This window comes from Argiope bruennichi, chromosome 10 (genome assembly GCF_947563725.1).
Source record: "Argiope bruennichi chromosome 10, qqArgBrue1.1, whole genome shotgun sequence".
NCBI classification, from domain to species: Eukaryota; Metazoa; Arthropoda; class Arachnida; order Araneae; family Araneidae; genus Argiope; species Argiope bruennichi.
Genome location: NC_079160.1, coordinates 26,155,593 through 26,172,305, shown reverse-complemented (window position 1 = coordinate 26,172,305; position 16,713 = coordinate 26,155,593). Strand labels below are relative to the sequence as shown.

Sequence of the window (16,713 nt, the reverse complement as noted above, 5' to 3'; positions counted from 1 at the left end):
ATATTTCTAGAATGCTTGCTGTTTATTTGTCCTTAATTAGAAACTTCTTTAGAAAAATTTCGCCAGCTTCTTTAATTATTATTTTTTTAGGATATTCAGCGCTAAATAACAATGATTTCATGAAATATTATGAAATATGATTCATGATAGTTGACATTTATCTCCAATTTACATCCAAACGACAGATAGAGATTTTTCGAAACCAATATTGTATATACATAATTTTACAGATTCGTGACCGAAAATAAGAAACTTTTTGAATTTTAACTGAAATTTATTTCACCACGGGTCTATTATCTAGCAGTAGTAATTTTACACTTTCATAGGGGTATTCCCTTTTGCATATAACTTCTTCAAGTACGCTTTCAATTAACCTTTTCTAACTTCTTCTCTGACGAAACTGCACGCTGTACTTCATTATAATGTTCGTGTTTCGAATCCACTTGGTATAGTCATAAGAAGGATTTAAAATCCTTTTTCATCATTTAACCCTTCGCACTCGGAAAAGTAATTCGATGCAAAATTCACCTAATACAAGGACTTGTTTATTGATCCGACAAATAAATATATAATTGTTTCAAATTGAATTTGAACGAAAAGTTAATTTACATCTTTTTTACCTCTCTATAGGTATTTTTAACAACCAAAATTTTTAAAAAATAAATAAAATGTCAAAATGATGCACCTTCTTGAATGGTGCATATGAGTCACCTCTCGAGAGCAAAGGATTAAAGAAATATGCTTCAAGATTAAAATAATTTTCGGACTATCAACAACTGCCATGTCTTTTTAAAATATTTAATTACGACAAAACTAAATCTTGCATTACATATGTAATAAATCGTCTGAAAAAAATGAACAGACGATGAATTAATTAACTTGAAATTGTATTTTTTACTTCATAATTAAAGAAAAATATCGATTTATAGCATTTTTTTTTAAAGATAAAGAAAAAGCACTTTAATAATAGCAAGACGGAAAACAGGAAGAGATGTGGGAGATGACATTCAGAGTTTTTAAAGGGATTTCTCCCTAAATTTACCTGAACAAGCAATTTTTCCAGCCGCGTGTGTTTAACGTAATATTACAGCTTTACTTGGGGCATTTAAAATTTCCGAAGTTAAGCCTCTGAGAAGCCAGAGTCAGTTCAAATCAAAAGTTTTATATTTTTTTTTATTTTATTACATTTGAATTCAAATTAAAAGATAATTTTAAGAATGTGGATGAACTGAATTTATTACATATACGTAATGGAAATCAATTTCCTAAAGATGTTACACATTGCCACGTGATAATTCAAAAATTTATCCAATATATATATATATATTTTTTTATATTTGAAAAAAAAATCACCAGCAATTCACATCCATTTTCTAATTAGATGTTCCCTTCATTATTACAGTTGAGAAACAGCAAAGGAGTCATCTAATTAGACAGATAATCCAAATTATAAGCATACATATTAATGTATAATTGTTAATCCGAATTATATGCATACTTATTAACACATTGCATACGGGTTAAAAGATTTCTTGTTTTTAGCAGGCCGAACGTTGTGGGCGGGTCACGAGATATCTCGTTTCCATGTTTCTTCTGCTAAATCGATGCGTAACCAACCAGTGGTAAATACTTAATATATTAAGGACCGCAAAGAAATCTGTTAGACATAAGCCTAGGAGAGCACGTTTTGGGGCAAACTTGTACATTCTAAAAGAATCATAACTTTGTTATTTATGTAGCAATAACAGACGGAACACGCAACAAGAGAAAACTGGTGAGCTGTCTGTAGCAGATAGGATGCGAAACACGAGAAAACTCGTGAGCAGTCCTTAATGCCTTAAAACAAGATACTGTCTGCTGAAAATCGTGCTAATCACCATTGCACAAAGGAATACACTTTATCAAGTATCACACTCTAAAGCATTATTCAAATCTGTGAAATAAATAATAGTTAAAATGTAAAAAAATCTTATATAATAAATACACGTATAAAATGCATAGTAATATTTAAAAATATTTTATGTAAATATAATACCAAATGCAAATTAAAAATCTATCTCTGCATCCTATTGCTTGCCAAGCGTGCTTCTATAGCATTCAAAAATGTGCGGGCCCTGGATGCTAGTTGAGGACGCAGAGCGCCGTACGCAATGTGTTAAAATGCTTTTGCCATGTTTAGTTTAAGCATAATTTATTCTATACACAGTTTTAAAATATTTTATTATCTGATCAAAAAGCGCAATATACCTAAATAATCGTTTCTCAATATTTCCACCTGTTTTCAACACAGACGATTGACGTCAAATTCGTCTTCAATCCTCCATCCCCAAAAGCAGCGACCAGAAGGGAGGGAAAAAAATGAAATCCCCACCTCTTTAGTAAAGACGAAAGGTCCTTACAGCGAACTAAAATAGAATTCCGAAAGTAGGGTGTTGTTGTGGGATGGGTTGAGAAGTATTTTTAACTATGAACAGATTATGACATCGAAAGGAAAGAATTGCTTGCCGCAGCACACACCGAGTTTAAAATTTTGTTGCTCAACAAGACGCGTTCATCATTATTCATGGAAGCTTTTACACAGTCTGCTAAGTGTCTGCGATGGAAAGGAATGACGTATTATTAATTACACATTTGTCGATTTTTATAGCCTTTCTTATTTAAAATTTTTTGACTTATCATTCGATTTAGTTTTTGAATACAATACAAGGGTTACTACAGTTGCTATAGTTTTCAACATTTTCAAAGCTATTTAATCCTCTGTTCGACGCAGTATCTGATACGATGCGGTCTGTTAGTTGTATTTATTGACTATCCCAGACATAAAACTACACCAATTATGAAAAATAAAAGACTATCAAGTTTTACCTAATAAGAATAAAATGATCATTCTTCCCAGACATAGCTCCTTGCAACTTCTGGTTGTTTCCAAAGTCGAAGACGACATTGAAAGGATCGCTTTTAAGAGCAGAGAAAAAAATACGATTTCTAAAGATTCGTTCTACATGATGCCTAAAGAAGCCTTCCAGAGAATAGAAGAATCGGTGAGCTAAGTCTGTAGAAAGACGAAGAGCCTACTATTAAGGAATTTAGGATCCCAATTCCGTCTCATAAAAAAAAAAAAAAACTTCGTGCAAAGGCAGGATATCTTTTATGCAGTTTTCGCATTAAAATTAGTGTATTGTTAACTAGATCATACATGCAGACAAAATTTCAAAACCTAGCACATCAGGAAACTAGTGCCTTTTCAGATATAAAATTCCATATTAATACAAAGCCAAGTTAAATAAAAATGTTTAAAAATAAAGTATCCTTTCTCCACTTGCAAATACAATCCAAGACTGGCATAAAAAAGAAAGAAATGAGAAGAAAAATAATCTTTCAAATTTCATCAAATATCGATAGGAATTCAAACTTTTGTTGCTATTGGCGATAGGCGAGGATCGAACTCGCAACCTTATGGTTCGTAGCCGAGTAACATGACCACAAGACAAAAGAAACTTTTCATGTCTCGTAGCTGTTATCTGGCTTATAAAGCGTCACAACATTACTCCCCCTCCAGTGCGTCGGAGGTGTGACGAACGATATTTTGTCCTGTTTTTGCTGTTATTAGTGGTATATTGGCTGTTGCGCCTTATCCATTTTTTTAATTAGCTGATTATTTATCAGCTTCATTTTTTTGGCTGCTTATTTATCAGCTTCATTTTTTTTTAATTTATTGGCTGATTTTTTAATCAGCTTATTGACTTTATTTCTGGTAGAGGGCGCCACAACAGTTGTATGAAGGTTGTGTATTTTCGTCATCGGGTCACCAATGTTGCTATTGGCGATAGGCGAGGATCGAACTCGCACCCTTATGGTTCGTAGCCGAGTAACATGACCACAAGACAAAAGAAACTTCTCATGTCTCGTAGCTGTTATCTGGCTTATAAAGCGTCACCACACTTTCAAAACTAGAGCATCAAAAAATAAATTCCTTTTTTAACTTAATTTTCGCTTTTGACTTTTTTTGAATCATTTTGAAAACTTTCTATATACATACTTAATGTTTTTAGAAGACAACTAAATGAAATGTGTAATGTAATTCGAAAATAGAGAAATATTATGAGCAAAAACTTAATAAATTATTCGGTTTCCCATTATCATTAAATCTACTATTTGAGGGAGCACGTGTTTTATCCGTACAGAATTGTTTAGAATAAAAATATGCTCAAGTACAAATAAGTGCATTTAGTATAAAATGAATCAAATGAAATTCGAATTTCAATAGACGAACACTATGATTCATAGAAATTTAATTTTCTTCACCTCGTGCGTCCTTCAGTTCGGTTAAAGATGCAAATTATCAAACACATGCGTCAAGGGGTGTTAAAATAAATGAAAAAAGGAATGTCTCTGGAAAAGTTGGGAAGTGGCCAGGGAATTAAAAAGCAAAGCATCAGCCACGTGGGTTTTCTGGAGATTAATATATCTGTCTGCAAAAGACGAAAGGGAAAAAGAGGGAGGGTCTGTAAACGTAAAACGATGGACTAGTTAAAAAAAGTGAAAAACTTGTTGATATAAAAATTGTGAGAATATCGTAATAAAAGAAAAAAAAATCTGAAATAACTGGAAAAATCTCCACTGGTGAAAACAGACAAAGTAACCAAGAATCGTAACTACGGTGTTTCTTAAAAGAAAAGTGCCATGCCATAATTTTGGCTCGTAGTGTTTGATTAGAAAAGATTAAATTATCGAAATGAACTGTGATTTATTTAAATTATTAACTTCAAATGCTAAAACTTTGCACCAAATTTTATCCATCTAGTTTTTTACATTTTGTAATTAATCGTGTTCATTTGCTCTCACAAAGGTTACCTTACCTTACTGCATTCAAAATTTGACAGAAGTCTAGACATTTGGTCAAAAGACCGCATACCAAATTTCATCCGTTTGGCTCAAAGCGTTTGAATTACTATATTTACATGTAGAGACGTTTTTCTAAAAATGCCAGAAGGTTTAAAATGAGAAAACTCATCCAAATCTAAAAACTCGGAGCCACCTGTTTTATTGTCTTTTAAAAATCTGATCTACCCGTCTTTATCAGTCGATTCAAAAAGCAGTTTAGATCTGTCCAAAATGGGTTACAGATCTGCAATGGTGGCAAGAAGATTGCATACAAATTTCATATGTCAAAATAGTGTCGTTTCCGCATTATCGCGTTAACATATCTCACAAATATTTAAATCGACAGACAGTTAACCCTTTAACTGATTGGATCTAAAATTTGATGCAGATCCAAATGCAGTTATGGGCAGATTGAAAGACGGATTTTCCTTAATCAAATTTTGTGCAAAATTTGAACAAAAAATCTGCGAATTTGGTTAAAAGTCATATACCAAATTCCATACCTGCAACCTGTTTCATTTTTCTGTTACCGTGTTTACAAACAGACAGACAGACAATCTTAAAAAATGTGTTTTTCAATCCCATAGAGAGAATCCCATGTTAAAATCTCGGGATCGAATTTTTTAACGATCACAATATTTTTTTGTATGTGTACTTTATATATGAGAAAGTAACAATTACAATATAGATTGTTAATACGTTTTGAATCAATACAATTTCAGTTAATAATGCAAGACATTTGCTTTATTTATTTTCACGATATTCAACTATTATTCAATTACTCGATGAAAAGCAAGAACTCACAAAACGTAAATACCTAATTCCACCAACACTGTATGACAAAATTTTCCCCTAGATAATTCTAAGTTCTTCATTAACAAAAATTAATAGCCGTTCAATACTGTGAAACAATCGCATTTTGGCGCCATACCGCCAAACCTTCTGACAAAGGTCGACAAACCTCTCTGTAATGAGAGGATTGAATGAGTGTGTGGATCGATGAAAACGAGGGGGGTGAAGGCTCAGAGGGGGGTGAGGGGAGAAAAATCGTACGATGTGAGTAGGCAGCTGAAATTCGACTTTGGGGAGGCTCCCTGAGCACTCACGTGATATCCCACGTGGAAATGGAAAAATCCCGGCGACGGAAAATCAAGCGGTTAATAGTCTGGTTTGAATAATTTATCCTTCCTTCACAGAATAAAGCGATTGTTAGACTTTTTTTTTTAATTGTATCTAAAGATTTCCACTTCAACGTTGCAAATATTTGGACTGAAAGTTGAATTTTCTTGAATTCCGTCTCCAATGGCCTCTTTAGATAATTTTCCAAAATTTCCTGAGCAGTTGCTATGAATATTTTATTCTATTAGTGATATAATGTAAAACGAAATTCTAAAGAATTTATTGATAATTTGTTTATTCGCTGCCAAAATATATGTAATATAACATCCAAACTTACTAAAAAATGTGGCCTAAAATGTCACTGTTAAGTTTTTTTTTGTTTTTTTTTGTCTTTTAATTTATCCAATAACTGAAAATTCCCTTGTAAAAAAAGACTTATATACTGTTTATGCCATGATAGGTTATATAGTATGCAACCTATCATGGCATAAAATAATTTTTTGATTCACACGTGACCAGATGATTTCCATTTAATCGCATTAAAATGAAAACATTAGGTCATGAGATTTCTTTTAATTGCACGGGAAAGATGTAGTTCTTTAACTAGGTCCCGCAACAAGTAATTTACCTATTGTACACAATTAGAAAAAAAGTACTATATTTCTGTCTTTTAATTTATATGTGTTTCCCTAATTGAACAACAAAAAATTAAGTGAGAATTCTCGAATCGCAGTTTTTCATTTATTTGAAGTTCAGATAAGTTTAATGTTAATACTGGGATACAAATTCTCGCTTAAATAAAACAAAAAAAAAGTTTTCTGTAAATTGATAATTATTTCAGCATTTGGTATTCTTAGTATTATATTTATGTATAATTTGTCCAAAATTATAATAACCATATTGTAAGCAGATTAAAAAAATTGGAATTTTAATTTTAAACGAAAAGTTGATAATACATAGAGCAGTTTTTAAAAAAAATGTTCAAATCGTGCAATTGTTCAATAAACAAAACTCTCATTTCGTCCAGGTTTTGAAACTGTGGCAATGACTTCGCAACATTAAGATAGTGATAATAAAATGCTTATTTGGGGCAAAATACCAGAAAAAAGATAAGGAATGTTTTTCTCTAGGGTTTCGAGTAATTAATTACCTTCTGTTGAAAAAAGACGAAAACTGATAACATATTTGTCGATTAACCTTAGTAACGCTAATTTGTATCTGTGATTTTGCAATGAGTGTTTTTCTACTATTCAATAATCTATTTTCATTTTAATGACCTTTAAAAAATGTAATCGATTCGTTACTTTAAAAAAAATCAGTAAACAAATGATTTATAATAAATTAGCTTTATTTTACTGAAAGAACGGAAACTTATTTTTAGTATTTAATCTCTTTTCGCAAGTGGATTTGTATCCGTCAATAATTTGCTCAGCATTAGTCGCAAAAAAAGAGGTTACATAAAATCCAGGTTAAATTTTATTCAAGGATCTTTTTACCTTAAATTTTATTCTTTTTTAGCTAAAGCGGTAATGGAAATATTTCAACTAGTAATACTCTAGTTAGCTATACGTAAGTCCAAATTAAATGTTTAAATGAAAATCAAAAAGTAATTTAAATCCATGCCAAAGACATAATAAGGTAAATCTACAGAATAAAACCAGGAAGTCGATCTACTTACTATTAGAGTAAAATATTCTTTTTATCAATTTTATTCCTAGCTTCAAGCATACATCGATTCAATATAAAGACAAAACATGGTACAGAATTAGATCACCTAATTTTCCTCGAACTAGAAGAACAAGAGTCGGTGAGATTAAAAAAAAAAAAAAAGAATCGAAATATAATTAAGCCAAAATTTGCTCTACAAAAACTGCTCATCGTTATGTTTTGTCATCAGAAGCGGGAAAAAAATTGCTCGAGGAACTGGGTTGTAGTTCGCCTAGCGACGTGTTTCAGGAACGCGCAATATTAACCTTGAAATCTCTATGAAGGTCAAACCAGATTGATGAATGAGATTTTAGGGCTTCAAAGAAAACAAAAAGAAGAAAAGATTTTTCTTTCACCTGACACGAATATTTTCCAGAAATAAAAGAAGCAACTATTGAGTACTGAGTAGTCTCGTAAATTGGAAATGAGATTTTACAAGAATATCCAAGATGGAATTTTCGAAAAAATTCAGATAAAACTTTTATATCGAATCTTTTTAATACAATGCCTCGAATTCTCGTAAAAATGAGAATAATTCATCGAATTTCAAACAATGAGAGTTTCTGGAGTACTTCTGTTCCAAAATAAAAGGAATATTTCAAGGCATTATTGGTTATCAGAGAAAATAAATGATTACTAACCAACATATTTTATTTTAATTAGGTATAACAATTAAGGAAAAAACATTAGAGGAAAAAAAAAACTAAAATTAAAATAAAACGGTTTTATTAACAAATTCAAACAGTAAAAGAATTTTTAAAAAAAGAAAGTAATGATTGAATGATTCTGAAAAGAACACAATTTTACAATTAAGGCTACATAAAACTTGATGCAGAATTGATTAAAAAACTTTTTAATATTCATTTTATTTTGTACCACAATGAGGAAAAAAATACCATTGCAATCTTATCAGCAAATGTATTAAGCATATTAAGATTATGTCCTATCACAATTGCCAGGTCATGAAAATATTTTTTATATAACAATAAGAGGTGGATATGTGCAAATGCAAGCATTCAATTATTCTTTCATTTTCTGATGATTTTTTTCGGTCTTTTAATTCACAATAATTATCTTATTATTATCCTTCTCAAATTTTATTTGTAAACTATCAATAAGAAAGCAAAAACATTTTTAAATGTCTTGAAATCGTTTGCCATTTTTTTTTTTTTTCATTTGCAAAATCCTTTTTCTATTTCTTTAACAACAATCCAATTATACATTAAAAATATTCGAAATGGCAGAAGTTATTTTCCAAAAATTACCTTAAATTTTTTTCACAATTTTTTCAACTTGATTTAACGAATTTATTTCGCAGTATCTTTGATCAGAATTATCAGATTTTTGCAATCTTTCACTTGTAGCTAATATAATATAAACATGGCTTTTCGTGACACAGCTGCCAGCTGTTATAATAAAACAATTAAAAATAAAGCAAATCTATAGCCATCTGATAAATGCAGCTGGTTTTTTTTAAAAATGAAGATCATATGCCGTACGATTTTTAATGAAATTTGATTGAAATATCCGTCATAATATTAATTCTAATTTAATTTTTGAGAAATAGATAAGTATCTCGACATATTATTTGCAGTGTCTTTTAAGGAATTACCCCGAATTAAAAAAAATATTTGCAGGAAATTGTAGCTGTAAAAAAAATGAAAGAAAATTTACGAACATTCGAAAGAAATGTATTTTCACTAACTTGACAAATAATAAACTAACAAAGAAGGAAATATTTGAACTTTTGTTCATCAACTGGAAGCTTTGTATGATATGCATAACAACGCACTATTTTAATTTTCAAAGTGGATTTTGAATGCGATAAAAATTAAAGTATCACTCTGCATCTAGTTCATTAAATTCGGTTTTTATAGTCATGCGAATAATTGTACATATATCAAGCATCTTTTCTGGTACAAGGCGTTAAGATCTTTACTTATTTTCTACAGTTTCAAATGTCATGCATATTTCACGTATATTACGAAACTTATTTTTGTCTACTTTTATAATTTAATCAAATTCAAACTTTCTACTTAGATAAACAGATAAAAAAAATTTTAGAGCCATCCGGAAATGATTACTACTAGTCTCATAAAATTGCAAACTAAGTAAGATTAATGAAATATTGCAGAACTTTGTAAATTTAAAGCAATTTTGAAAGATCTGCATATTTTTCAGATTAATTCTGGTGCAGTAGTCAGCACAAAAAACCTTAACATATACTGAAGTTTCCGATAGCAAATACTCAAAAATCTGAAAAAGAAATATTAGCGAGTTAAGAATTAGATCTTTAAATTAAACAAATAAGTTATTCCAAACAAATTAGTTATCAATAGTTAAATATTTTATCATAACTTAAAAATTTATCATCACATCTTAAAAGCCCCTTTGACAATCTATTAACAAATAATATTGCGTTTTCATTCAGTTTCACTACAGATAATGTGAAATATTAGCTAAATCAAGTAAAATATTATTGAATAATTATTTATAACTACAAATATACCTTTTTCCGAAAAGAACATACGTGTAATACCTATTTAACTTTTTAGCGCTAGCAGAAAATGATTGAAAATTCTATTCATTTTATTAGATATCTTGAAAAGTGCATTTCGCCATTACCGATTGTTTGTTCAAGAAGATTAAGTTAATACCCAAGAAAATCTCAGACTTCTTGTCTAGTTTGTGGACCCGGAAAACACACTCGACTTTTGCCCTTTGGGAAGGAGACACCCATAACATTTGCTTTTATCGATATTGTTAGAATGCCAATTTTGGGCAAACACCATACGTGATTGGTTGGTTTGAATTTCAATAGTATTAGAGATGGCATTGCCTAAATCAATTCGATAGCATTGTTTTTTTAAACTGTCTGGAACTACTTAAAAATAGATAGACAGAAATTTGATTCAACAGAATATTGGTCAATTACAGGAAAGCATCATTATGTAAACCGGAAAAGCTGGAAGCAATACTTGCCCACAGCACGTGCCATTAGAGCTTGAGGTTAATGAACCTAGTAATTTAGGTACGAGAAACCATTCCGAACATAAATATAAATTCGTAAGAACAAATAAAAAAAAGAAACGGTTAATGAATTCCAGAACAGAATATTGCAATTCTGTTACTATTGCATAATAACATTTAAGAATTTATAAAACCATTCGCTTCATTTTCACTATGCAAGTCGTTGCAGGAAATTGCAGAATTTATTCTTTTAGTGACAGACGAATTCTAAAAATAAATCTAAGGGCTGAAAAAAAAAGCAATTGACAAAGTTGCATAAAAAACGTTTTAAAGTTTCAAATAGGATAAATATTACCAATTAAGATTTGATGAATGCTAATAATGCACTACGATTAAACAATTATATTAAAGTGAAAATTTAAAAAATATTTCTAAAAATGCATAGAATATGATATTCAGTTTACCTACTAATTTCGATCACGTTTATGATATTATAAATCTTTCTTAATTCGAGGGTATTTTAAACACTGAAGTACTTTTTAAATGTATAAGGAAAACGAACTTTTTGTGCGAAATCATGAAAAATCTTTTCAAAAGTCCTGTTATACGATATAAATTGAAACCAGAATCAAAAACACCAAATAACAGTTGAATAGGAAGTATGCATGAAATTGCGATTTAAATATTGAATAAAACACAGCCGAAGAAAAGAAAAATGAATGCTTTCTTTACGGTTTTATCCAATCTTCAAAGAATCTCTCCCATCGTGTTTTGAGTAAAACACACTAATGGTATGCGATTCTTTTCAAATGACATTGCGAATCGCACGACTCATTTGATGACTCATACTTAAAAAAATGCATTTTGCTTCAGTCTGATCATTTCACCAATTCACAAATAATGCCTATTATCGTTTGTGGATTGATATAAACTCATTTTTCTGTGAACATTATAAAATCCTCTCTAAGAAACATATTCCATTCTAGAAAGATGTTTGTGGTTAAATGATTCGCATCATTAAGTCCAAACATATCTATACAGATATTCGCATAAGTTTCAGCAATAAACAGCTTAGTTTCACAGTAAATTTGGAATCTAATTTAATTTGGAGGAATTACTTTTGTAGTAAAACTGTTGCCTTTATTTATATAAGGTAATTATAAATGAACAGCGTCATGTAACTTTTTATTAAAAAACGTTTTGCATAATTCATTTTTTATTTGGTATCTTTTAAAATTTACTTTTAACTAAGCAAGCAATGAAAATAAAAAAACTTGATATCATATACTCAAAAAATTAGCCACAATGCGCGTCTATTTAAAATTGCAGTAACTAAAATAATAAAGAGTATTGTAAAGAAATATATTTAAAAAGTATTTCTGAAAATTTATTAAAGCTAAAGAAAAAATTGTACAAAAATAAAAGTGGCATCGCTGAAAAGTCAATTTTTGAATTTTAAACTGATTTGTTTTATGCAATTATGTGTTCCGTTATTGAAAAAAAATGATTATCATTTCGACGAATTTTGAAATTAAAATTTAATTAAAACTTTGAAAATCATTTCATAGTGAATGCTTATTATCCAAGAAATAAATGGCAAAATTTTGCTACTCTACGTCCAAAGACCGAGACAAACGTTTTGCAAGACGGAAATGACAGTGTCAAATACATAATCATTATCATGTTAAAATAACTGAAGTGCAACATTGTGAATATGATGAAAATCATTTATTGATACGAAACTGTAAATAAAATGAATGAAGACTTATTAATATTAAGATACTTTCTCAACGTGGTTAAAAGATCAGATCAAATGAAGAACAGAAATGCCTGTTGGAATGTATCCAATTCTGCCACTGAGATGATTAAATGCAAGAAAGAACACAAAATATAAAAAGAAATAAGAATACTATGTTTCCATTTCGAAATGGAAGATAAAATTATCTTTTGAACAATGCAACAACGTACAATTGTACATTTTTACAACCCATTATTATCGAATCAACTACAAATGTATCTTTTTTTAAAACATCTGTTGGGAACAACTTCTTTCAGTATGTGGTCAGGTAATAAACACGAGTTTTAATATTAAATAATCTAATTGGCCATGAAAAATGCATTTACGTTCAAACAAGGATACATTACAATCAATTGCATAATCAGTAATACAATGACGCAATATTTCTTTTTAAATAAATAATATTTCTCTATGCAAGTTCGTGAGAAAAGAGATATTGGTAAATCGTATATTAATTCTAACTACACAGTAAAAAATAAGTAGAATGATAATGACATTTTTAACAATTCAAGGTCTTCAATGTGAAATAAAATTTAATTAAAAACATTCGCTTCGAAGACTAAGTTTCGTTACATTGAATAAAACAATAGTTGGGATTTGACGCGTAAAGTAATAACCATCAAAAATGAAATTTATCCCTGAAGTTTTTCTTCTCTGCGTCTTCCATTTTGTAAATTCTTATATGCATCAGCGATCTCATTAAATCTGTTCGTATTAAGTTGTTCTTCCTCAAACGTTTTTAAATGATCGTTTTGATTGCTCGTACTAAAATCGGAAAAAAGGCGGGAACGAAATATCATCGAGAAGCAAAACTTCCATGGTAATTGAAACGGATCATGCTTGAAATTTTGCTTTTAAAAGATTTTTTTAGTTTGATCAATTAAAAAAAAACTTTATGTCTTATATAATTTAACATTATTCGATCAAAAATAGTAGAAAGATAAAAAAAAATTATCAGGAATAAAATAATCACTTTATTTCTGTATTTAATAATTAAATCACTATTTTGTTTTCTTTAATTATTCGTTTGTTTGTGTTGTTTCTATTTAAACTAAAGGTGCATAAAACATTCAAGATATTTATATATTTGACTAAATTTTTATCCTTAACTATAAAGTTATCTATAAGCGATAATACGACAATACAATTTAGTGGCAAGATATAAATCCCGAGTAAAAACATTTATTTCTATACTAATTCACAAAAGCAATTTCGAGATTTCAAAAAAATATATTACAAATAATTTTTTACGAAATTAAAGTCGTCTGTTTTCTTAGAAAAAAAAGCGTAGCATTATTCGATTCCTAACAAACAAAATTCAAACAAGACTGGATAAATAAAGAATTTTCTAGTCCTATTCTGTTTATAATTTTAAAATTCGTTGATGCAGTTTAGCAACTAAAATTTAAAAAAAAAATTGAGCGTTTTGTTCGAATAATTAATTTAAAAATTTATGTAAAAATAATTTAGAAAAATATAAAATAATGTAGTTAGAAATAGTCTTATTAATAATATATAAATTTGCTCTTATGCAAAGCGAATGTTTTATATGAATTGCAATTTAATAAGAATTCATTGGACGAATATTTTAAACTGCTTTTTTACTATTAATTCATGAGTTTTGCAGTAATGTCCAGCATTTATCTCACCGTCAGTCGCTACAATTTTCATCCGTATATGATTGTAATGTATTTTGTGGACATAAAATTTACTTTTTTTTCTATTTATCTGATTTTGAAAATTTTACCTTTACAATTTTATTAATTACTTTCAATGAGAATGCAAATGTGTATTTTATCAAGGAGTTTAAATTTTAATGAATTAATTAATTAAATTTAATTTATAAATTAATTAAATAAATTTTAATGAATGAATTAATTAATTAATTAAAAGAAACAAATAAATTAGCTTCCCTGAAAAAGTCTAGCATTTGTCTAAATCTTAGATATTGCGACTTATAGAGGTTTAAAATCAAGTCTATCTGAAAGGAAAAAAAATACAGGTAACGGAGCATTTCATATTAAAATTTTATATAAATTTTCTCTGAAAAAATCAATAATAAAATTTAAATTTTAATTAAATATTTTTTTTCTTCACATTCTAGAAAAATTTCAGAGTTACTCAAGAAAATTCAAGGATATAACAAATTTAAAGTTCCATTTCACCCTTTTCCTTTGTTTGACCTTGTGGTTTCAATCGCTTTAAGATTCAAGTCTCGAACGACAACGACGCAATACCTTCATGGGTTTCATAATAATACAACACTTTTTCTTCCTTTATGTCTACTGCTAAAATTAGATGTTAATTTTTTTTTTTTTTTTGTTGTTGTTATTCATTTTTTGTATTCGATGCTTTTCTTGCAAGTAATCGCTTTTTAATAAAAGCAAAACTGGATTTGTGTAACACGAGTTTCGAATCTTTAGCTAATATTTTATTGCAATATTCAAAATTTGCTGCTCCAAAGAAATTAGAAGTAACATGGCCTTCCAGAAACACCAAAAACATCGCCTGCTTTACAGCTACTAAATGATTTGCTGATCCAATAAAGAATGAATACAAAGTAAAACCTAAGAAAATTTTAAAAAATACAAACAAAATACAAAGAAGTTAAGTAATACAAATTAAGTAAATACAAAGAAATAAGAACTTAAGTAAATACAAAGAATTTAAGCAAAACATTTGAATTGAAACTCTTATTATGAATGGGGAACTCATATTATGAGATAATTTCTTAAAACTTTTAGATTTAGCAACAGATTATTTTTCACACTAAGCATATTCCACAGAGCTACTAATATTGCGCTAATAATTAAAAATAATATTAATTAATAAGATTTTAAGTTATAACATTTTAATTTAATTTCCTACTTTTCAGGCTTCTTCATTTATTTTTTAATCGAGTTTTATAACTGAATTCGAATTTTCTAACAAACTTATTGTTTTTACAAGAGCATTCTAACAATTTATTAATTAAGTTTTTGCATCCAATTTTGATATTTAATCTTTATCTAACCGGATCCAAACTAAGATATTTCAAAACAATAAAGAAAAATCATTCATTTTTTGGCACTTAAAAATTCCTTTTATTTTCTATTTCATTATAAAAAAAATATTAAAGCGCGTCTTCATACTTTAAATAAGCATTTCAATTTAGAATATTTTCAAAAACCGAATTTCGAAGCAATAGTTTCAATCTAGAACAATTCATGAAAACGATGCAAATCATAAATCGAAGTAATTATTTAACATTTAGTATTATAAATCAATCTTTTACAGAAGCCGGCGCAAGTTATTGGCAATCGAATTCAAAGCTTTCTGAACGAAACCACGTTCTAAAAAAATCGTTTGGAAAAACAAAAATAGAGTTCTACTCACGATTAAAATGAAGGTTCCTAAGAATTCAGCCAAAAATTCTCTGACTATTATATTTCGAATTCGAAGCTTTTTCAAAAAGCCATAAGGAATAGCATCACCCATGTCTGTTGTTCTTCACGCAGACGAACCTTTTTCTGTTGTGAGGAAGATGGAACAATCGTCTGCGTCCTCTCCAAAAATGATGCGGGATGAGAGTGTTCGAAATTTACGCGGTGTTTGTTGAATATTCCAGTTTACTCGCTCACAATTCGGGGATGCTGTGGAGCAAAAAATGCCATATTTGGCTGGTACTCGCCAAATTTGGCGTGTTTTGGTGAAAATGTTTGTTTCGCTTGATGCAATTCTTTGAAATTCCTGCTGCGGGTATTCAACCCTTTTTATTGTTTTTATACGGAGAAATGCAACATGTTTATGTAACAACAAAAACTGTTTTAACGCAAGCACCAGTTAAAAGAGTATTTAGTATTTAATATTTTAGCAGTTATAAACTAATATAAAAGTTGTTATTTGCCAAATAATGTTTTTTGTATTATCATGATATTTGTTGCATCCATTTGAAAAGGAGTGCATTGTAATTATAAATAGCAAGGAATATTGTAAATTGCGATACTAATGTTAAGTGATGCAATAAGGCTTTATCGTTTGTAAATTTAAATATTATTTTACAAAATAACTTAAATAGAAGGGTTTTCAATCTCTTAATTTTTTTTTTTTTTCGATTCAATTTTCCATATGAATCATTCTCACATTTTACGTTATGACGAGTTTATTCAATGACAGTTATTATATTTATATAATAATTGTTTAATTATTATATTTATATAATATACATATGCTTATGATAATTTAGATACGTATTT

The 16,713-nt window shown here is 29.0% G+C and overlaps 1 protein-coding gene across 2 annotated transcripts in view; it reads right to left on the bottom strand.

Annotated features, from left to right (window-relative positions):
- The window catches only part of LOC129988400 (aquaporin-9-like), an 85,438-nt gene extending 69,368 nt beyond the window's left edge, over positions 1-16,070 (bottom strand). For both annotated transcript variants that reach the window (XM_056096625.1, XM_056096624.1), the window contains exon 1: positions 15,854-16,070. In XM_056096625.1, coding sequence (XP_055952600.1) covers positions 15,854-15,955 — 102 coding nt within the window. In that variant the 5' untranslated portion in view covers positions 15,956-16,070. The remainder of the gene's footprint in view (positions 1-15,853) is intronic.
- Positions 16,071-16,713: the final 643 nt, after the last annotated feature.